Below are 23,701 nucleotides of genomic sequence, written 5' to 3' on the forward strand. Positions count from 1 at the left end.
GAATATTTTAAAACACAGTTTCAATTTCATTACTTGTGACTTGTCTGTTCATATTTTCTGTTTCTTCCTGGTTCAGTCGTGGAAGGTTATACCTTTCTAAGAATTTTTCCATTTCTTCCAGGTTGTTCATTTTATTGGCATAGAGTTGCTTATAGTGGCCTCTTAGGATGCTTTGTATTTATGCAGTGTCTGTTGTAACTTCTACTTTTTGATTTCTAATTTTGATTTGAGTCCTCGCCCTCTTTTTCTTGATGAGTTTGGCTAATGGTTTATCAATTTTGTTTATCTTCTCAAAGAATCAGCTTTTGGTTTCTTGGTCTTTGCTATTGTTTCCTTTGTTCCTATTTCATTTCTTTCTGCTCGGATCTTTATGATTTCTTTCCTTCTGCTAACTTTGGGTTTTGTTTGTTCTTCTTTGTCTAGTTCCTTTAGGTGTATGGTTAGATTGTTTATTTGAATTTCTTTCTTGTTTCTTGAGGTAGGCTTGTATAGCTATACACTTCCCTCTTAGAAGTGCTTTTGCTGCATCCCATAGGTTTTGGATCATTGGGTTTTCATTTTCATTTGTCTCTAGGTATTTTTTGATTTTCTCTTTGATTCCTTCAGTGACCTCTTGGCTATCTAGTAACGTATTGTTTATCCTCCATATGTCTGTGTTTTTTACGTTTTTTCCCCTCTAATTGATTTCTAATCACAAAGTGTCGTTTGTGGTCAGAAAAGAGGCTTGATATAATTTCAATTTTCTTAAATTTTCCGGTGCTTGATTTGTAACCCAAGATGTGATCTATCCTGGAGAATGTTCCATGTGCAGTAGAGAAGAAAGTGTAATCGGACAACAGAGGTAAAAAGAACTGCCATCCTGCAGCCTGTGGAACAAAAACCACATTCACAGAAAGATAGACAAGATGAAAAGGCAGAGGACTATGTACCAGATGAAGGAACAAGAAAAAACCTCATAAAAACAACTAAATGAAGTGGAGATAGGCAACCTTCCAGAAAAAGAATTCAGAATAATGATAGTGAAGATGATCCAGGACCTTGGAAAAACAATGGAGGCAAAGATCCAGAAAATGCAAGAAATGTTTAACAAAGACCTAGAAGAATTAAAGAACAAAGAAACAGAGATGAACAATACAATAACTGAAATGAAAACTAAACTAGAAGGAATCAATAGCAGAAAACACTGAAGCAGAAGAAGGGATATGTGACCTGGAAGACAGAATGGTGGAATTCCCTGCTGTGGTACAGAATAAAGAAAAAAGAATGAAAAGAAATGAAGACAGCCTAAGAGACCTCTGGGCCAACATTAAACGCAACAACATTCGCATTACAGGGGAACAAGAGAGAGAGAAAGGACCAGAGAAAACTTCCATAAAAAAGGAAAGGAAATAGCCACCCAAGTCCAGGAAGTGCATAGAGTCCCATACAGGATAAACCCAAGGAGAAACACACTGAGACACGTAATAATCAAATTTGCAAAAATTAAACACAAAGAAAAATTATTGAAAGCAGCAAGGGAAAAATGACAAATAACATACAAGGGAACTCCCATAAGGTTAACAGCTGATTTCTCAGCAGAAACTCTAGAAGCCAGAATGGACTGGCATGATATACTTAAAGTGATAAAAGGGAAGAACCTACAACCAAGATTACCTGGCAAGGATCTCATTCAGATTCGATGGAGAAATCAAAAGCTTTACAGACAAACAAAAGGTAAGAGAATTCAGCACCACCAAACCAGGTCTACAACAAATGCTAAAGGAACTTCTCTAAGTGGGAAACACAAGAGAAGACAAGGACCTACAAAAACAAACCCAAAACAATTAGGAAAATGGTTACAGGAACATACATATCAATAATTACGTTAAACATGAATGGATTAAATGCTCCAACCAAAAGACACAGGCTTGCTGAATGGATACAAAAATAAGACCCATATATATGCTGTCTACAAGAGACCCACTTCAGACCTAGGGACACATACAGACTGAAAGTGAGGAGATGGAAAAAGTTATTCCATGCAAATGGAAATCAAAAGAAAGCTGGAATAGCAATACTCATATCAGACAAAATAGGCTTTAAAATAAAGACTACATAAGGCCACTGCTAACAGCTATAAAGAGGAAATCGACAGTAACTCAATAATAGTGGGGGACTTTAACACTTCACTTACACTAATGGACAGATAATCCAAAATGAAAATAAATACGGAAACAGAAGCTTTAAATGACAGAAAAGACCAGATAGATTTAATTGATATTTATTGGACATTCCATACAAAAACAGCAGATTACACTTTCTTCTCAAGTGCGCATGGAACATTCTCCAGGATAGATCATATCTTGGCTCACAAATCAAGCCTCAGTAAGTTTAATAAAATTGAAATCATATCAAGCATCTTTTCTGACCACAAACAACACTTTGTGATTAGAAATCAATTAGAGGGGAAAAAACATAAAAAACACAAACACATGGAGGTTAAACAATACGTTACTAAATAACCAAGAGATCACTGAAGAAATCAAAGAGGAAATCAAAAAATACCTAGAGACAAATGAAAATGAAAACCCAATGATCCAAAACCTATGGGATGCAGCAAAAGCACTTCTAAGAGGGAAGTGTATAGCTATACAAGCCTACCTCAAGAAACAAGAAAAAACCTCAAATAAACAATCTAACCATACACCTAAAGGAACTAGACAAAGAAGAACAAACAAAACCCAAGTTAGCAGAAGGAAAGAAATCATAAAGATCCGAGCAGAAAGAAATGAAATAGGAACAAAGGAAACAATAGCAAAGACCAGGAAACCAAAAGCTGATTCTTTGAGAAGATAAACAAAATTGATAAACCATTAGCCAGACTCATCAAGAATAAGATGGTGAGGACTCAAATCAAAATTAGAAATAAAAAGTAGAAGTTACAACAGACACTGCATAAATACAAATCATCCTAAGAGACCACTATAAGCAACTCTATGCCAATAAAATGAACAACCTGGAAGAAATGGAAAAATTCTTAGAAAGGTATAACCTTCCACGACTGAACCAGGAAGAAATAGAAAATATGACCCGACCAGTCACAAGTAAAGAATTTGAAACTGTGTTTAAAAATATTCCAACAAACAGAAGTCCAGGACCAGATGGCTTCACAGGGGAATTCTATCAAACATTTATAGAAGAGCCAACACCCATCCTTCTCAAATTCTTCCAAAAGATTGCAGAGGGAGGAACACTCCCAAACTCATTCTATGAGGCCACATTCACCCTGATACCAAAACCAGACAAAGATACGACAAAAAAAAATACTGACCAATATCACTGATGAATATAGACGCAAAAATCCAGAACAAAGTAGTAGCAAACAGAATCCAACAACACATTAAAAGGATCATACACCATGATCAAGTGGGGTTTATCCCAGGAATGCAAGTATTCTCCAATATACGCAAATCAATTAATGTGATACACCATATCAACAAATTGAAGAAGAAAAACCATATGATCATCTCAATAGATGCAGAAAAATATTTTGACAAAATGCAATACCCATTTAAAATAAAAACTCTCCAGAAAGTGGGCATAGAGGGAACCTACCTCAACATAATAAAGGCCATATACGACAAACCCACAGCAAACATCATTCTCAATTGTGAAAAACTGAAAGTATTTCCTCTAAGATCAGGAACGAGACAAGGATGTCCACTCTTACCACTATTATTCAACATAGTTTTCAAAGTCCTAGCTACGGCAATCAGAAAAGAAAAAGGAATAAAAGTAATAAAAATTGGAAAAGAAGAAGTAAAACTATCACTGTTCTCAGATGACATTATACTATACATATAGAATCCTAAAAATGCCACCAGGAAACTACTAGAGCTAACCAATGTATCTGGTAAAGTTGCAGGATACAAAATTAATGCACAGAAATCTCTTGAATTCCTATGCACTAATGATGAAAAATCTGAAAAAGAAATTAAGGAAACACTCCCATTTACCATGGCAACAAAAAGAATAAAATACCTAGGAATAAACCTACCTAGGGAGACAAAAGACCTGTACGCAGAAAACTATAAGACACTGATGAAAGAAATTAAAGATACCAACAGATGGAGAGACATACCATGTTCTTGGATTGGAAGAATCAATATTGTGCAAATGACTATACTACTGAAAGCAATCTACAGATTCACTGCAATCCCTATCAAATTACCAATGGCATTTTTTACGGAACTAGAACAAATCATCTTAAAATTTATGTGGAGACACAAAAGACTCTGAATAGCCAAAGCAGTCTTGAAGGAAAACAACGGAGCTGGAGGAATCAGACTCCCTAACTTCAGAGTATATTACAAAGCTACAGTAATCAAGACAATATGGTACTGGCACAAAAACAGAAACATAGATCAATGGAACAAGATAGAAAGCCCAGAGGTAAACCCACACACTTATGGTCAACTAATCTATGACAAAGGAGGCAAGGATATACAATGGAGAAAATACAGTGTCTGCAATAAGTGGTGCTGGGAAAAGTGGACAGCTACGTGTAAAAGAATGAATTAGAACACTCCCTAACATCATACACAAAAATAAACTCAAAGTGGATTAGACCTAAATGTAAGACCAGATACTATAAAACTCTTAGAGGAAAACATAGGAAGAACACTCTTTGACATAAATCACAGGAAGATCTTTTTTGATCCACCTCCTAGAGTAATGGAAATAAAAACAAAAATAAATAAATGGGACCTAATGAAACTTAAAAGCTTTTGCACAGCAAAGGAAACCATAAACAAGACGAAAAGACAACCCACAGAATGGGAGAATATATTTGCAAATGAATCATTGGGCAAAGGATTAATCTCCAAAAATATAAATGGCTCATGCAGCTCAATATTAATGAAACAAACAACTCAATTCAAAAATAGGCAGAATACTTAAATAGACATTTCTCCATAGAAGACATACAGATGGCCAAGAAGCACATGAAAAGCTGCTCAACATCACTAATTATTAGAGAAATGCAAAGCAAAACTACAATGAGAGGGGCTACCCTGTTGGCGCAGTGGTTGAGAGTCCGCCTGCCGATGGAGGGGGCACAGGTTTGTGCCCCAGTCCGGGAGGATTCCACATGCCGTGGAGCGGCTAGGCCAGTGAGCCATGGGTGCTGAGCCTGCGCATCCGGAGCCTGTGCTCTGCAATGGGAGAGGCCACAAGAGTGAGAGGCCCGCGTACCACAAAACAAACAAACAAGCAAAAACTACAATGAGGTATCACTTCACACCAGTTAGAATGGGTATCATCAGAAAATCTACAAACAACAAATGCTGGCGAGGGTGTGGAGAAAAGGGAACCCTATTGCACTGTTGGTGGCAATGTAAATTGATACAGCCACTATGGAGAACAGTATGGATGTTCCTTAAAAACTAAAAATAGGGCTTCAATGGTGGCGCAGGGTTTGAAAGTCCGCCTGTCGATGCAGGGGACATGGGTTCATGCCCTGGTCCAGGAAGATCCCACATGCCGCAGAGTGGCTGGGCCTGTGAGCCATGGCCACTGAGCCTGCGCGTCCAGAGCCTGTGCTCCGCAACAGGAGAGGCCACAACAGTGAGAGGCCCGCATACTGAAAAAAACAAACAAACAAACAAAAAGTAGAATTACCATATGATCCAGCAATCCCACTACTGGGCATATACCCAGAGAAAACCATAATTCCAAAAGACACATGCACCCCAATGTTCATTGCAGCACTATTTACAATAGGCAAGTCATGGAAGCAACATAAATGCCCATCGACAGATGAATGGATAAAGAAGTTGTGGTACATATAAACAATGGAATATTACTCAGCCATATAAAGGAATGAAATTGAGTCATTTGTTGAGATGTGGATGGATCTAGAGACTGTCAAACAGAGTGAAGTAAGTCAGAAAGAGAAAAACAAGTATCGTATATTAATGCATGTATGTTGAACCTAGAAAAATGGTACAGATGAACCGGTTTGCAGGGAAGAAGTTGAGACAGAGATGTAGAGAACAAACGTATGGACACCAAGGGGGGAAAACCACGGTGGGTTTGGGATTGTTGTGTGCTCTATTGGGCGATTGGGAATGACATGTATACACTGATGTGAATAAAATTGATGACTAAGAAGAACCTACAGTATAAAAAAACATACAAACAAAAAGACAACTAGTGCTAAACTTTCTTTGGGTTATTTGTATGGAAATATGTTAATATAAATGTTTCAGACATTACATGAAATTTCTAAAAATCTTATATGTTCTGGTATAATGTTACAAGTCATAATTCTAGTTATTACTTTAAAATGTATATCTCAGAAATAACTACAAAAAGAAGAAAGTGTAATCTGCTGTTTTTTGGTGGAATGTCCTATAAATATCAATTAAATCTATCTGGTCTATTGTGTCATTTAAAGCTTGTGTTTCCTCATTAATTTTCTGTTTGGATGTTCTGTCCATTGGTGCACGTGAGGTGTTAAAGTCCCCCACTATTATTGTGTTACTGTCAATTTCCTCTTTTATAGCTATTAGCAGTTGCCTTATGTATTGAGGTGTTCCTATGTTGGGCGCATACATATTTATAACTGTTATATCTTCTTGGATTGATCCCTTGAGCATTATGTAGTTTCCTTCTTTGTCTCTTGTAACATTCTTTGTTTTAGTCTATTTTATCTGAGTGTTGCTACTCCAGCTTTCTTTTGATTTCCATTTGCATGCAATATCTTTGTCCATCCCCTCACTTTCAGTCTCTATGTGTCCCTAGGTCTGAAGTGGGTCTCTTGTAGACAGCATATATATGGGTCTTGTTTGTGTATCCATTCAGCAAGCCTGTGTCTTTTGGTTGGAGCACTTAATCCATTCAGGTTTAAGGTAATTATTGATATGTATGTTCCTATGACCATTTTCTTAATTGTTTTGGGTTTGTTTTTGTAGGTCCTTTTCTTCTTTTGTGTTTCCCACTTAGAGAAGTTCCTTTAGCATTTGTTGTAGATCTGGTTTGGTGGTGCTGAATTCTCTTACCTTTTGTTTGTCTGTAAAGCTTTTGATTTCTCCATCGAATATGAATGAGATCCTTGCCAGGTAATCTTGGTTGTAGGTTCTTCCCTTTTATCACTTTAAGTATATCATGCCAGTCCCTTCTGGCTTCTAGAGTTTCTGCTGAGAAATCAGCTGTTAACTTTATGGGAGCTCCCTTGTATGCTATTTGTCATTTTTCCCTTGCTGCTTTCAATAATTTTTCTTTGTGTTTAATTTTTGCCAATTTGATTATTAAGTGTCTCAGCATGTTTCTCCTTTGGTTTATCCTGTATGGGACTCTCTGTGCTTCCTGGACTTGGGTGGCTATTTCCTTTCCCATGTTAGGGAAGTTTTCAATTATAATCTCTTCAAATATTTTCTCTGGTCCTTTCTCTCTCTCTTGTTCTACTGGAACCCCTGTAATGCGAATGTTGTTGCATTTAATGTTGTCCCAGAGGTCTCTTAGGCTGTCTTCATTTCTTTTCATTCTTTTTTCTTTATTCTCTTCCGCAGCAGTGAATTTCACCACTCTGTGTTCCAGGTCACTTATCCGTTCTTCTGCCTCAGTTATTCTGCTATTGATTCCTTCTAGTTTAGTTTTCATTTCAGTTGTTGTATTGTTCATCTCTGTTTGTTATTTAATTCTTCTAGGTCTTTGTTAAACATTTCTTGTATCTTCTCCATCTTTGCCTCCATTGTTTTTCTGAGGTCCTGGATCATCTTCACTATCATTATTCTGAATTCTTTTTCTGGAAGGTTGCCTTTCTCCACTTCATTTAGTTTTTTTGAGGTTTCTTCTTGTTCCTTCATCTGGTACATAGCTCACTGCCTTTTCATCTTGTCTATCTTTCTATGAATGTGGTTTTTGTTCCACAGGCTGCAGGATTGTTGTTCTTGTTGCTTCTGCTGTCTGCCCTCTGGTGGATGAGGCTATCTAAGGGGCTTGTGTAATTTTCCTGATGGGAGGGACTGGTGGTGGGTAGAGCTGGCTGTTGCTCTGGTGGGCAGAGCACAGTAAAACTTTAATCCGCTGGTCTTCTGATGGGTGGAACTGGGTTCCCTCCCTCTTGGTTGTTTGGCCTGAGGCAACCCAACACAAGCCTACCTGGGCTCTTTGATTTCGCTAATGGCAGACTCTGGGAGGGCTCACACCAAGGAGTACTTCCCAGAGCTTCTATTGCCAGTGTCCTTGTCATCACAGTGAGGTACAGCCTCCCCCTGCCTCTGCAGGAGACCCTCCAACACTAGCTAGTAGGTCTAGTTCCGTCTCCTATGGGGTCACTGCTCCTTCCCCTGTGTCCCAGTGTGCACACTACTTTGTGTGTGCCCTACAAGAGTGGAGTCTCTGTTTCCCCAAGTTCTGTTGAAGTTCTACAATCAGATCCCACTAACCTTCAATGTCTGATTCTCTAGGAATTCTTCCTCCCGTTGCCGGACCCCCCAGGTTCAGAAGCCTGATGTGGGGCTCAGAACCTTCACTTCAGTGGGTGGACTTCTGTGGTATAAGTGTTCTCCAGTTTGTAAGTCACCCACCCAGCAGTTCTGGGATTTGATTTTATTGTGATTGCATCCCTCCTACCATCTCATTGTGGCTTCTCCTTTGTCTTTGCATGTGGGGTATCTTTTTTGGTGAGTTCCAGTGTCTTCTTGTTGATGATTGTTCAGCAGTTAGTTGTGATTCTGGTGTTCTCAAAAGAGGTAGTGAGAGCATGTCCTTCTAGTCTGCCATCTTGAGCCAATCTCCTCAGTAGGAAAACTTTAAATGGTAGTTGATGAATTTCTCAAGGCTCAGTGTAGAATAGCTTGAGAGTTAAAAATCCAAGGGGGCCCTTAGCTTCCATACCCTCCTCCCTGCCCCATCACCACATTCTTGAATTTTACTTCCAGGAGCTCCACTGGGTTCTCATTGTAAAGATCAGAGAAAAATCCCCTCCTGCTTCTGGTATGGGGAAGGATAGAGGAACCATATTGGAATACACCCAGAGTTCTCTGGTCTTCCTAACAAGGCCTGCCCTCAAGGGAAACTATTTTGCCAAAGCCTAACAGACTGTTGTTTTCCCATAGCCTAACTGACACGGGAGAAGGGAAATATCCAACTCAGGCTCACTAACGGACTGAGATCTACTCAGGGGACTAGAAAACACTTTTTATCTCACATTCTACTACCACATTAATAGTGCTCCTGTATAATAACAGGGATTACAGATAAAAGAACTGCAAACCTCAGACCCTATGAAGGAATCTCTAGGAAAACCCAAAACAACAGAGGAGATAAAAAATGAGAGGAAATTTCAGCCACTAACACCACAGCTATAGCAAACATTAAATACAGCCTAACTCCTAGCCAGATAAACATAAAACCTCACACACTAAGTGCCCATATGCCTCAGTTCCTTTTACCTGATGCATCATATGTTACTTTCAACAAAATGCTATAAAGCATGCTAAAAGGCAAAAAAAAACCCCACAGTATGAAGAGACAAAAAGCAAGCATCAGAATCAGACTCAGATATGGCAGAGATTTTGGAATTATCAGACCAGCAATTTATAATAACTATGATTAATATGCTAACAGATCTAATAAAAAAAAGTGTACAATATGTAAGAACGTCTGAATAATGTAAGCAGAGAGATGGACATTCAAACAGAGAATCAAAAGGAAATGCTAGTAATTGAAAACACTGAAATAGAAATGAAGAATGCCTTGGATGGGTTCATCAATAGACTAGATACAGCTGTGGGAAGAATCAGTGAGCTTGAAAAGAGGTCAGTAGAAAATTCCAAAACTGAAATGCAAAGAGGAAAAAAGCAATGAAAGAGACAGAATAGAATATCCAAGAACTATGGGACAATTACAAAAGGTACAAGATATATGTAATAGAAATAGTGGAAGAAAAAAAAGAAAGGAACAGAGGAAATATTTGAAGTAATAATGACAGAGTTTTTCAAAATTAATGACAGACATGAAACTACTGATCCAGTAATCTCAGAGATCACAAGCAGGACATATACAAAAAAATCTACACCTAGACATATAGTATTTGAATTGTGGAAAATCAAAGATGAAGAGAAAATCTTGAAAGAAGCCGGGGGACAAGAAAAGAATTGCATTTGCCTTCTCTTCAGAAACCATGCAAGCAAGAAGAAAGTGAAGTATTTGAAGGGTTGAAAGAAAAAACCCCACTAACCTATAATTTTTTATCTGGTGAAATTATCCTTCAAAAGTTAAGGAGAAATAAAGATGTCCTAAGGCAAACAACAGACCTTCTTTGAAAGAAATTTTAAAAGAAGTTCTTCAGAGAGAAGGAAAATGGTATGTCAGAAACTCAGATCTACACAAAGAAGAAAAGACCATTAGAGAAGGAATAAATGAAGGTAAAATAATAACTTTTATTTTTCTTATTCTTTATTGACCTAGGAGAAAACAGTTTGCTCAAAATAATGACAGCAATAATGCATTCAGTGATTACAGCTTATGGATAAGTGAATTCATTGACAGCAATATGATAAGCGACAGGAGGGAGAAATTGGAAAATTCTGTTAAAAGGTACTTGCATTACCCATGAAGCAGCAGAGTATTATTTGAAAGTGGATTTTTATTAGCTGTAAATGTATATTGTAAACTCTAGGGGCAACCAACAAGAAAATTTTAAGAAGAAGTATAATTGATATGCTGAGAGAAAATGGAATCACGTAAAATGATCAGTTAAAATCAAAAGAAGGCAGAAAAGGAATGGAATCAAAAAAAAAAAAAAACACAAAAAACAAAGGCAATGAATGGAAAAGAGATTCAAACTTCTTGGCCAACATGGGGTATAGAGGAGTATGGGAGCAGAGGCAACTACAGGGTTCCAATGCTTTTAAAAAAAGTGTCCAAAAAACCACTGCTTTAGAAGAAAAATGATCTTTGAAGTGTGCCTCCTGATACTTCCCCTCTTTACAATGTCTAACTGTTTAGAGAATTAGGAATGGTAGTTCCTATTTTGAATATACTTTCTGGGATCATAATAAGGTGAAAGTCTAAGGCTTCCAACCTGCTAAGCCAGGTCACAGTCCTTGGAGCTTCTGAGTCCTGAGGCCAACAGATGGTGAAGGTTCATCCTCCCAGATCATTTATTTCAGATTCTCCTTTCCCTCCAGGAAAGAGGATAGGAGGATGTATGTCTGGGTTCTCTCTGCTATAAGTGTAACTCCAGTTAATAAGAGGACTTTTGCCGTTTAAAGGTCTTCTCTTGCTACCCTAACAGTTTATCTCAAAGAGTGGCTCTGTGGAATGCCCATATCACACACACAACTAGGATGTCCATTAAAGAGGGAGATTCCTGGGTTCTGCTCAAGAACTACTGAATCAGACTCTCAGAGAGTGAGCCCAGGAATCGGCATTGCTAGCAAATGTTACAGTGAGTCTTATGCACACTAAAGTCTGGTTCTCACTGCTTTAATACACGGTTTCTTTAGAGTGGGATAGGGATAGGGATAAGGTGGGGAAGGCTTTTCCCTCTATGTTTTGGGTCAATTTATTGCTAGGAATGTTAGTCCCCTAAGCACTTGCTGAATATACCTGCTAACCAAATACAGCTAACCCTTGAACAACACAGAGGGTAGGGGTACTGAACCCTTCACAAAGTTGAAAATCTGTGTATAACTTATAGTAAGCCCCTGTATCCACGGTTCCTCTGTATGCGCAGTTCTGCATCTGTGGATTCAACCAACCACAGATCTTGCAGTAATGTAATGTTTACTATTGAAAAATATCTGCATATAAGTGGACCTGTGCAGTTCAAACCTGTGTTGTGCAAGGGTCAACTGTATAGTGAGTGCTCAAGGAATATTTGTTGGAAGACTACTTGAGGAGCAAAACATAGTTCCTTAACGTGGGTGATAAGCAAAACATTTTGATTCTTCTAACCTAGATAGAAGTCATTTTATCCTAAATAAGTTAAAAAAAATTTTATAGTCTTGTATGTCGTGTGTACAGAAGAGACGTCGTTTTCAAACTGTGAAAGTAAAACAAGCTAAACTTTATTTAGATGATAGGCTTGCTCTAAAGCAGACCGTCAAAAACTCACTTGAGCTTCCATGTTAGTTAAATTTGGTTTAAAGAATTCCTGCAAAAGAAGAAGAAGAAGAAATGATTGAAACATAAGCTGCTAGAGAAAATTTAAATCCCAACCAACAAAAACAGAAACATACACAGAGTTGTAAGAAGGATCAAAAAAGTTAACAAATGTGTCAGCACACCCTAAATGTTGGAGGGACTGTGAGGTTGGTCTATGGGGTGGGGGAACTGACAGAGGGCACAGTGAGTAGGATAAATCAGAAGAGAAAAAAGATGAGCAGGCTAAGAGCAGAAAGGCCTGCTCATCAAACCCTCCCAAGAACCAGAAAATTAAGGATTTTCAGAAACAAAAATCTAAGCTACAAGATGGAAGATAAGAGAAAGGGGGCTTTTACAGGGTTCTTTAAGTATTAGGTCAATGGGTTACGCATACATTACATTATACTAGTATACTACTCTGTAAGGGCATTGTTAAATTCTAACGCTAGTATCAAAACTGTATAATCACATCAGTATCTGTATGAGAGAAGGACCCCAGTTTGATTTTCAGTTCTTTCTTATATTCCCATCTTGGGAAAGTGGAACTTAGAAAAATTCAGCTTGGGAAACCTTGGGAAACTAAGCCCACTCTTCCATAAATGTTCTTTGTGGAAGAGAAGACTAGATAAGGAGCAGATAGAAGCAATCAATTATCATTCCCCAGGGGCCTTTCTATTCAGGAGACTGTGCCATTCAGAAGGGAGGCAAGGTGCTCCTAGCCATCAGTTTGTTACTGGAGAGTGTAAGTGTATGTGTGTGTGTGTGTGTGTGTGTGTGTGTTTTGTGTGTGCACTGTGCAGGTGTGCACGTGCATTAGTGTGTGAGTCAGAGAGACATGGATGGGACTGATCAATTCAGTCTATGACTTATCTTGTACCTATCAGCAGCAGTGTATACACTTCCATGAGTGCTGTCACTCTGGAAATAGGATGTAGTGTTGGGTGTATGTCATAGTCTTTCCTCATCAGCAGAGGAGAAAAAAACAGAGACAGACGGAACACACACACTCTGAAATTCTCCTAACTTGGGAGTCAGAGCAGTTGGGAAGGAATCAGTCCTCATCCCTTCCTACCCTCTTCAGATGGCCAAGTGACAGGTAGAGTTCTAACAATAAGGAAGAAAGAACTGAAGATAGACTATCACATGAAACTCACTCTGAATGTTGTGGGAAGATATGGTCTTTTTCAAAGACAGCGGAAGCAGTAGACTTGAAATTTGTAAAAGATGGTGTGGCTGCACAAAAATAAGAGAAATAAGGGAAACAGTGAAGTAATAATTAACAAAGTCCCCTAATATTAATCTGTAATAGAAGATAACAAAGCAACCCTGTAAGCAAAGAGCAAAAATTACCTGCAAACAACTTTCTTTCTAGTTCTTCTTGAATTTTAAGAAGAATCCTTTCCTGTTCTAAGGCTTCTATGTACTTTGAGTAGAACCAGGTTGGCTAAGAAAACAATTTTCAAAATTAATTTTGGAAATATTTGCCCCAGTAAATAAACCGAAGGTAAGATAATATCAGCTCCCTCATTTAAACCATTTATGCTAGAAGAAAACATATAAAGAAATGTGCACATTTCAAAAATTTATATGAATTTTCATAAACAGAACTTACTGATTTAAACTTTTAACTGGGTACCAAAAATTATTACGGATCTACATTTATGTAGATATGTTTATGATGAAGTAAAGGGATTTTTCTATAGCCTTGACCTAAATTTTTAATAATTTAAATTTTGTTCTAGTTTTATTGAGATGTAATTGACATATAGCACTGTTTAAGTTAAAGGTGTACAATAATAATGATTTGACTTACACACATCATGAAATGATCACAAGAGGTTTGGAAAACACCTATCATCTCATATAAATATAATATTAAAGAAATAGAAAAAAGAATTTTTTCCTTATGATGAGAAGTCTTAGGATTTACTCTCTTAACAGTTTTCATTTGTAACATACAGCAGTGTTCACTATTTTTATCATGTTGTACATTACCTACTTAGTACTTACCTTATAACTGAAAACTTGTACTTTAGATTACATTCATCTAATTCACCCTCCCTCCACCCTCCACCTCTGGTAGCCACAAATCTGATCTCTTTTTCACCGAGTTTGTTTGTTTTGGAAGTATAATTGACCTACAACACCACGCTAGTTCCTGGTGCACAACACAGTGATTCCATATTTCTATATGTTAAAAATGATCACCATGATAAGTCTGGTTGTCATCTGTCACAATAAAGATATTACATAATTATTGACTATATTCCCACACTACACATTTCATACCTGTGACTCATTTATTTTGTAACTGAAAGTTCGTACCTCTCACTACCACTTACCTATTTCTCTCCTCCTACCAATACCCTCCCCTCTGGCACCTGTTTGTTCTCTGTATCTAAGACTGTTTCTGTTTGGTTCCGTTTGTTCATTTGTCTATCTCTGACTTATTTCACTTAGCGTAATACACCATAGGTCCATCATGTTATCACAAATGGCAGGATTTCATTCATTTTATGGCTGAGTAATATTCTGGTGTGTGTGTGTGTGTGTGTGTGTGTGTGTGTGTGTGTGTACCACTTCTTCTTTATCCATTCATATATTGATTGGCACTTAGGTTGCTTCCATATCTTGGCTACTGTAAATAATCTTGCAATGAACATAGGGGTGAATGTATCTTTTAGAACCGGTGTTTTTGTTTTCTTCACAAATACTCAGTAGTGGAACTGCTGGATTCTATGGTAGTTCTAGTTTTATGTTTTTGAGGACTCTCCGTACTGTTTTTCAGAGTGGTTACACCAATTTACATTCTCACCAACAGTGTACAAGTGTTACATTTTCTGCACATCCTTGAAAAACTTATTTGTTGTTTCTTGTTTTGTTTTTTAATTTACTTATTTTTTAACATCTTTATTGGAGTACAATTGCTTTACAATGGTGTTAGTTTCTGCTGTATAACAAAGTGAATCAGCTAAATGTATACATATATCCCCATATCTCCTCCCACTTGCGTCTCCCTCCAACCCTCCCTATACCACCCCTCTAGGAGGACACAAAGTACCTAGCTGATATCCCTGTGCTATGCAGCTGCTTCCCACTAGCTAACTGTTTTACAATTGGTAATGTATATATGTCCATGCCACTCTCTCACTTCGTCCCAGATTACCCTTCCCCTTCCCCATGTACTCAAGTCCATTATCTATTTCTGCGTCTTTATTCCTGTCCTGACCCTATGTTCTTCAGAACCATTTGTTTTCTTTTCCCTTTTTTTAAAGAATCCATATATATGTGTTAACATATGGTATTTGTATTTATCTGACTTACTTCCCTCTGTATGACACTCTCTCGGTCCATCCAACTCACTGCAAATAACGCAATTTCAGTTCTTTTTATGGCTGAGTAATATTCCATTGTATATATGTGACACATCTTCTTTATCCATTCATGTGTTGATGGACACTTAGGTTGCTTACATGTCCTGGCTACTGTAAATAGTCCTGCAATGAACATTGTGCTACATGACTCTTTTTGACTTATGGTTTTCTCAGGGTATATGCCCAGTAGTGGGATTGCTGGGTCGTATGGTAGTTCTTTTTTAGTTTTTTAAGGAACCTCGATAATGTTCTCCATAGTGGCTGTATCAATTTACATTCCCAACAACAGTGCAAGAGGGTTCCCTTTTCTCCACACCCTCTCCAGCATTTATGTTTGTAGATTTCATGATGATGGCCATTCTGCCTGATGTGAGGTGATATCTCATTGTAGTTCTGATTTGCATTTCTCTAATGGTTAGAGATGTTGAGCATCCTGTCATGTGTATCTTGGCAATCTGTATATCTTCTATGGAGAAATGTCGATTTAGGTCTTCTGCCCATTTTTGGATTGGGTTGTTTGTTTCTTTGATATTGAGCTGCATGAGCTGCTTGTATATTTTGGAGATTAATCCTTTGTCAGTGGCTTGGTTTGCAAATGTTTTCTCCCATTCTGAGGGTTGTCTTTTCGTCTTGTATATAGTTTCCTTTGCTCTGCAAAGCTTTTAAGTTTCATTAGGTTCCATTTGTTTATTTTTGTTTTTATTTCCATTTCTCTAAGAGGTGGGTCAAAAAGGATCTTGCTGTGATTTATGTCATAGAGTGTTCTGCCTATGTTTTCCTCTAAGAGTTTTATAGTGTCTGGCCTTACATTTAGGTCTTCAATCCATTTTGTGCATTTCTGTGTATGGTGTTAGGGAGTGTTCTAATTTCATTCTTTTACATGTAGCTGTCCAGTTTTCCCAGCACCACTTATTGAAGAGGCTGTCTTTTCTCCATTGTATATTCTTGCCTCGTTTATCAAAGACAAGGTGACCATATGTGTGTGAGTTTATCTCTGGGCTTTCTATCCTTTTCCATCAATCTATATTTCTGTTTTTGTGCCAGTACCATACTGTCTTGATTACTGTAGCTTTAGAGTATACTCTGAAGTCAGGGAGCCTGGCTCCTCCAGCTCCATTTTTCTTTCTCAAGATTGTTTTGGCTATTCGGGGACTTTTGTATTTCCATACAAATTGTGAAATTTTTTGTCCCAGTTTTTTGAAAAATGCCATTGGTGGTTTGATAAGGATTGCATTGAATCTGTAGATTGTTTGGGTAGTATAGTCATTTTCACAATGTTGATTCTTCCAATCCAAGAACATGGTATATCTCTCCATCTGTTTCTATCATCTTTCATTTCTTTCAACAGTGTCTTATAGTTTTCTGCATACAGGTCTTTGTTTCCTTAGGTAGGTTTATTCCTAGGTATTTTATTCTTTTTGTTGCAATGGTAAATGGGAGTGTTTTCTTAATTTCTCTTTCAGGTTTTTCATCATTAGTGTATAGGAATGCAAGAGATTTCTGTGCATTAATTTTGTATCCTGCTACTTTACCAAATTCATTAATTAGCTCTAGTAGTTTTCTGGTGGCATCTTTAGGATTCTCTATGTACAGCACCATGTCATCTGCAAACAGTGTCAGTTTTACTTCTTCTTTTCCAATTTGGATTCCTTTTATTTCTTTTTCTTCTCTGATTTCTGTGGCTAAGACTTCCAAAACTATGTTGAATAATAGCGGTGAGAGTGGGCAACCTTGTCTTGTTCCTGACCTTAGTGGAAATAGTTTCAATTTTCACCATTGAGAACGATGCTGGCTCTTGGTTTGTCATATATGGCCTTTATTACGTTGAGGTACGTTCCCTCTATGCCTACTTTCTGGATGGTGTTTTATCATAAATCGATGTTGAATTTTGTCAAAAGCTTTTTCTGCACCTATTGAGATGATCATATGGTTTTCATCCTTCAGTTTGGTAATATGGTGTATCACATTGATTGATTTGCGTATATTGATGAATCCTTGCACTTCTGGGATAAACCCTGCTTGATCATGGTTTATGATCCCTTTAATGTGCTGTTGGATTCTCTTTGCTAGTATTTTGTTGAGGATTTTTGCATCTATTTTCATCAGTGATATTGGCCTGTAGTTTTCTTTTTTTGTGACATCTTTGTCTGGTTTTGGTATCAGGGTGATGGTGGCCTAATAGAATGCGTTTCAGAGTGTTCCTCCCTCTGTTATATTTTGGAAGAGTTTGAGAAGGATAGGTGTTAGCTCTTCTCTAAATGTGAGATAGAATTCGCCTGTGAAGCAATCTGGTCCTGGGTTTTTGTTTGTTGGAAGATTTTGAATCACAGTTTCAATTTCAGTGCTTGTGTTTGGTCTGTTTATATTTTCTATTTCATCCTGTTTCAGTCTCAGAAGGTTGTGCTTTTCTAAGAATTTGTACATTTCTTCCATGTTGTCCATTTTATTGGCATATAGTTGCTTGTAGTAATCTCTCATGATCCTTTGCATTCTGCTATCCATTGCTCTACAGAAGAAGTGATATCTTTCCTGCTTACCTGTTGGCCGTATGCTTGCTGGCCTAAACCTGGGTCACTGATTAAAGCAGCTGTTTTGATAGCAGATCCTGAAGTACTTGGATATTGTTTGATTCCATCCTGTAATTATATTAAATTAAATTATTCCAAAAAATGGGTAACACTATATTAACATAAACTTACAGTTCAGAAGTCATAACATCTTATGAAAAAATATTTTGTGGTAAGCACCACACCACAAGGTTTCATCAAGTCAATGTCATGAATATGACATATTCTACTGTTATGATCTTTAATTTCTTTCATACTAATATAAAAATATTAAAAAATAAATGAGAGAAATTATAAAGTAGAATGTAATAATCACCTCCAAATTCTAGCTTCCAAGAAAAACCACTACATTTTCATGAACATCCATCCAAACTTCTCACTAGACAAATGCTTAGATATAATCTATAACTTGAATATTGATATTTTATTAGCTAAATTTCATATAAATGGAATCACAGTATACAAACTTTTAAAATCTGCTTTTTCATGAAAAATATCATGAAAACATTTCTCTGTGAATAAATAAAGAACAGGAATATAAGGGCAGGGTCTTTGTATCATTCACCAAGTATGCCTACTGCAGAACACAGAGTATATACTTAAATATTTGTTGGATGATGGAATGCATAAATTACATCATCATTTTCACTGGATGAATGGTCTTTTTAAAAAAAATTATTTAGTTTTATTTTTGGCTGTGTTGGGTCTTCATTGCTGCACACGGGCTTTCTCTAGTTGCAGGGAGCGGGGGTTAGTCTTCCTTGCTGTGTGCGGGCTTCCCATTGCGGTGGCTTCTCTTGTTGTGGAACACGGGCTCTAGGCATGTGAGCTTCAGTAGTTGTGGCACGTGGGCTCAGTAGTTGTGGCTCTTGCGCTCTAGAGTGCAGGCTCAGTACTTGTGGCACATGGGCTTAGTTGTTCCGTGGCATGTGGGATCTTCCCGGACCAGGGCTTGAACCCGTGTTCCCTGCATTCGCAGGCAGATTCTTAAGCACTGTGCCATCATAGAAGACCTGAATGGTCTCATACACTCAAATATTTGTTGAATGATTAAAGAATAAACTACATTATCAGTTAAACAGGTGAATAATATTCTAGTAAAGGAATGTACCATAGATGATTTAAACAATACCTGCTATTAGAAATTTAAGTCATTAAAAATTTTTACTATTATAAACAATGCTGTATACAAACATCTTTCTGCACTTTAAAATTCTCTCCTTTAGAATAAATGTCTAGACGTCTATCTGCCGGATTAAAAAGAATGAACATTTTAAACAATAAAAGTTGTCAAATTGCCCTTCAGAAACAAAGCACCATTTTACACTTTCTCCAATAATGCATGAATTTGCAGGCCTCTTCCTCATACCCTCAACCAACACTGGATATTTTCTTCTTTGCCAGTCTACATGTCTTTGGTTACTACTGAGGTTGAACACCTTTTAATGCCTTTTTTTTTTTCTTTTTCCGTTACGCGGGCCTCTCACTGTTGTGGCCTCTCCCGTTGCGGAGCACAGGCTCCGGACGCACAGGCTCAGTGGCCATGGCTCACGGGCCTAGCCACTCCGCGGCATGTGGGATCTTCCCGGACCGGGGCACGAACCCGTGTCCCCTGCATCGGCAGGCAGACTCTCAACCACTGCGCCACCAGGAAAGCCCCCTTTTAATGCTTTTAATCATTTGTATTTCTTTTGAGAATTGCCTGTTGATGCCCTTTGCCCTATTTTTTTGTTAAGAGTATTTATGATTTATTTTTATAACATATCATACATTTTATGTTTTCCCAATTTGTCTTTTAACCTTGTTTTTTGCCATTTAAAATTTAAAAAATTTTACTGATCCTTTGTTAATGAATTTGCCACTGTTCATTTTAAGTATTTGATATTAAACTACATGAAAGTTTTCCATGAGATTGATTCTCCTGTCATAACTTTCTTCAGATTACCCAGTTTCATTTGATTCCTTTATAAGAATGAGAGATGAAGGATATAATTGATATTAGTATTTTTATTATAAAGAAGGCCAATTACTGCTACGATATTAAAAAGATAATAACTAACATTTACTTTATGACATGTATTACTCTTCACATACTATATTTAATTCTACCTTGTGATGTAATTTCTATTACTATTTTCATTTTCCTGAAAAAAAAAGAGGTTTTTGGAAGTGAACTGGTTTCCCTGAGATATTAGAACTGATCGATGATAAGGCTAGGATTCAAAACCAGGCAGTCTGACTCTAGAAACTGCACTCCTAACCACTATACTATGTTATCTCAGATCAAATGATACCTTACAATTGTATAGTGGAATACCTTACATGTTCTTCTATTCATATCATTTCAATGAATCCCTCTCAAATCATATGAGATTAATATCATCACCATTAGGTGATAGATGAATTTGAGGTTAAGAGGGTTATGAGTCATGCCCATGGTTACCTAGGGAAATCCAATATTTTTCATAGTAAGTGATTTTTTTCAGAGGACACATTTTCACGTTACAAAAAAAATTATGAGTTTCCCATATTCACTTTTTCCAACATTTCCTCATATGTCTTCATTGACAATAAAATCCTGGAACAAATGTCGACTCTACTGGTCTTCCTTAGCTTACACTTTCTGTGTTAAAATAAATGCATGTGCAAAATTTGTAGTTACTAATAAGTGATGGCAATATGTTTATTGTGTAAAATAAGAATATTCAGAAGTAGAATTCCTATGTTTTCTTTAGGATTATTCACCCTACAAAACGAACGTCAACATTTGTACCTAACCCTATTAGCAGTTACCAGTTGACAGATATGGACAGATCAGAAGATCACTTAAGGACATTTGCATTTCCATAACTGAAGTATAATATGGACGATATAAAGATACATCTTGGATTTTCTGAAAAAGCAGCAATTTCAGATTTTCTCTACACTCATCACACTGTATATTTCAACTTTTGTTTCAGACAATATGTTTGTCATATATCTAAGCAAACTGAAAATACTTGGGATGACACTTAGAGAGCTGTGAAGTTCTTCCTAAGTGTTTAGGATACAGTAAGAGATCTTTATATCCTCCTTACTTCTATATCCTTTATTCAATAAGTATATATTTAGAACCATTTGTTAAAATCCTACTATTTAAGACTAACTCAAATTTACCTTTTCTTTGAGATCCTTTACCTTTCCCCCACAAATAATTAATTCCTCATTTTCTGGGATTTCAGTTTTTGTTTATATTCTTTTCAGTTAAGTGTATGTGTGCATCTATCTATCCTTACACTATATATAAATTATATTCATATCCCTAGCATATGTAGTAGGGATCAATATGAATAGATGATCAATAAAACTCTATGTAGTAGATGATCAGTAAAAGTCTGGTGAAAGAAGCAGGAAAAGGATTAGGAGGGGAAGCTCTTTAGAGAGAATATTTAGGCCACATTAGTAGAAAATGCAGCAGACTCACGTGAGACTCATCTGATTGGTGAAGTTATTCATGTGCCACAGGTGGAATCAGAAAAGAGCTCCAAGCATACATGTTAGACAACATTCTAATTTTTTCTCCCTACATCAACCCTTCAAATATATTTCCTTCCTGAGCCTACCAACTTAGGATCACATTCAAGCAGCTCAGTCAGACATGGACTTGCCTCAGGGACTGGAGAAGGTAAATGAGAGGATTTTTATTCAGTGAACTCTGTTTTTTGTCAGATTACATAGATTGGGCCAGATGCATAGTTGGTTTGAGGGGGAAATCAGCTTTTGTATTATTTGATCTATCATTTATCACCTAAACCACTGGAAGGGAAATAACTGCAGAAATTGTTAAAATAAATAATCCAAAAATAATTATATTTAAGTTTAATAACATTTCATTTCCATACATGGGATATATATGTGTATATATTTGCTCCATGGTTAAAGAACTCAAAATACATCTACAAAAATATGTGAAGCCACACTGAAGAACTGATTCAGTAGAAGCAAGATTTTGCAGACACCTCTTCCTATTTTCTCACTCTTATGTCTTCCCTGATTCTCATTCCCTGAGTGTACTGGAAATACCCTCAACCTCCGGATGATAGAATATATCAACCAAAGATAAGCTTCTGAAAATATGATAATTTTTTGTAGCACCATTCATATAAAAATGTTATATACTAAATACTTACAAAAACATTTATAACACTCACATAAGATATGAATAACAACAATACCACCAAAGCTTAAGAAATGCAATATCACCAGTACCTCTGCTCCCCTTTGTGTCACTCTCCAATCCCATCATCTATGTCCACCCAACCCATGAAGGTAACCGCTATACTGAATTTTTACGTTTATCATTCCTTTTTCTTATTTATAGTTTCCCACATTTGTACTGATTAGTTTTATATAAATTTTAACTTTATATAAGCAGAATTGACTGGTTCTATTCATTTGAAAATTTTCCACTCAACATTATGCTCCTGCTATACATCTATGTTTATTATTGTGGTTAGTTTATTTGTTTTCCATCACAGCACAGTATCCTACTACATGAATTTGTTTTTCCAGTCTCCTGTTAACAGACATTTGAATAGCTTCTGATTTTTTTTTGCTATAGAATGCCATGGGTGCTATAAACCATGTGCATGTCTCCTGATATCTGTGTCCATAAATTATTCAAGGAGATTTGATAAGTTGAAGGCTAAGTGCATCTTTTAATTTACTGGATAAAGTCAAATTGTTTTCTAAAGTGACTATCAATGTACAGTCCCATCCATAGTGTATAAGAGTTCTGATTGCTCCCTATTATTGGTGGTTGAGGAAAATATAAGACATTTCAAAATGAGCAGAAAATGGCAGGTGATATGCATATAAAACCATTACAAGAATAAAACAGAAAATGAGAACTCCAATATTTTAGCTGATGACACTACTGTCCAAGAAATCTAAGCATGAATCAGAGGAAAACTCTAACATAGGAGTCCAAAGTGGATAAAATATCCCTACACGAACATTTTCATATATGAAATACTCCAAATCATAAATGCAGAAACTCAGGAACACCAAATAGCCAAAGCAATCTTTTTTTTTTACTTTATTTATTTTAAATATATTTATTCTTTTTGGCTGAGTTGGGTCTTTGTTGCTGCGCGCAGGCTTTCTCTAATTGCAGTGAGCGGTGGCTGCTCTTTGTTGCGGTGCATGGGTTTCTCATTGCAGTGGCTTCTCTTGTTCCGGAGCACAGGCTCTAGGCGTGTGGGCTTTCAGTAGTTGTGGCTCGCGGGCTTCAGTAGTTGTGGCTTGTGGGCTGTAGAGTGCAGGCTCAGTAGTTGTGGCACACAGGCTTAGCTGCTTCGCAGCATGTGGGATCTTCCCGGACCAGAGCTCAAACCCGTGTCCCCCGCATTGGCAGGCGGATTCTTAACCACTGCACTACCAGGGAGGTCCCCAAAGCAATCTTGAGAAAGAAAAATGGAGCTGGAGGAGCCAGGCTCCCTGACTTCAGGCTATACTACAAAGCTACAGTAATCAAGACAGTATGGTACTGGCACAAAAACAGAAATACAGATCAATGGAACAGGATAGAAAGCCCAGAGATAAACCCACACACATATGGTCACCTTATCTTTGATAAACGAGGCA

At 37.2% G+C, this 23,701-nt stretch overlaps 1 protein-coding gene across 1 annotated transcript in view; it reads right to left on the reverse strand.

Moving 5' to 3' along the window:
- RGS22 (regulator of G protein signaling 22) overlaps positions 1-23,701 on the reverse strand; it is a 181,304-nt gene that overhangs the window by 13,045 nt on the left and 144,558 nt on the right. Inside the window, exons 24-27 of the mRNA XM_073794632.1 lie at positions 18,047-18,145; positions 13,486-13,579; positions 13,290-13,368; positions 12,107-12,145 (exon numbers count right to left, since the gene is read on the reverse strand). Coding sequence (XP_073650733.1) covers positions 12,124-12,145; positions 13,290-13,368; positions 13,486-13,579; positions 18,047-18,145 — 294 coding nt within the window. The 3' untranslated portion in view covers positions 12,107-12,123. The remainder of the gene's footprint in view (positions 1-12,106; positions 12,146-13,289; positions 13,369-13,485; positions 13,580-18,046; positions 18,146-23,701) is intronic.

Source organism: Tursiops truncatus, chromosome 17 (genome assembly GCF_011762595.2).
Source record: "Tursiops truncatus isolate mTurTru1 chromosome 17, mTurTru1.mat.Y, whole genome shotgun sequence".
Lineage (NCBI taxonomy): Eukaryota > Metazoa > Chordata > Mammalia > Artiodactyla > Delphinidae > Tursiops > Tursiops truncatus.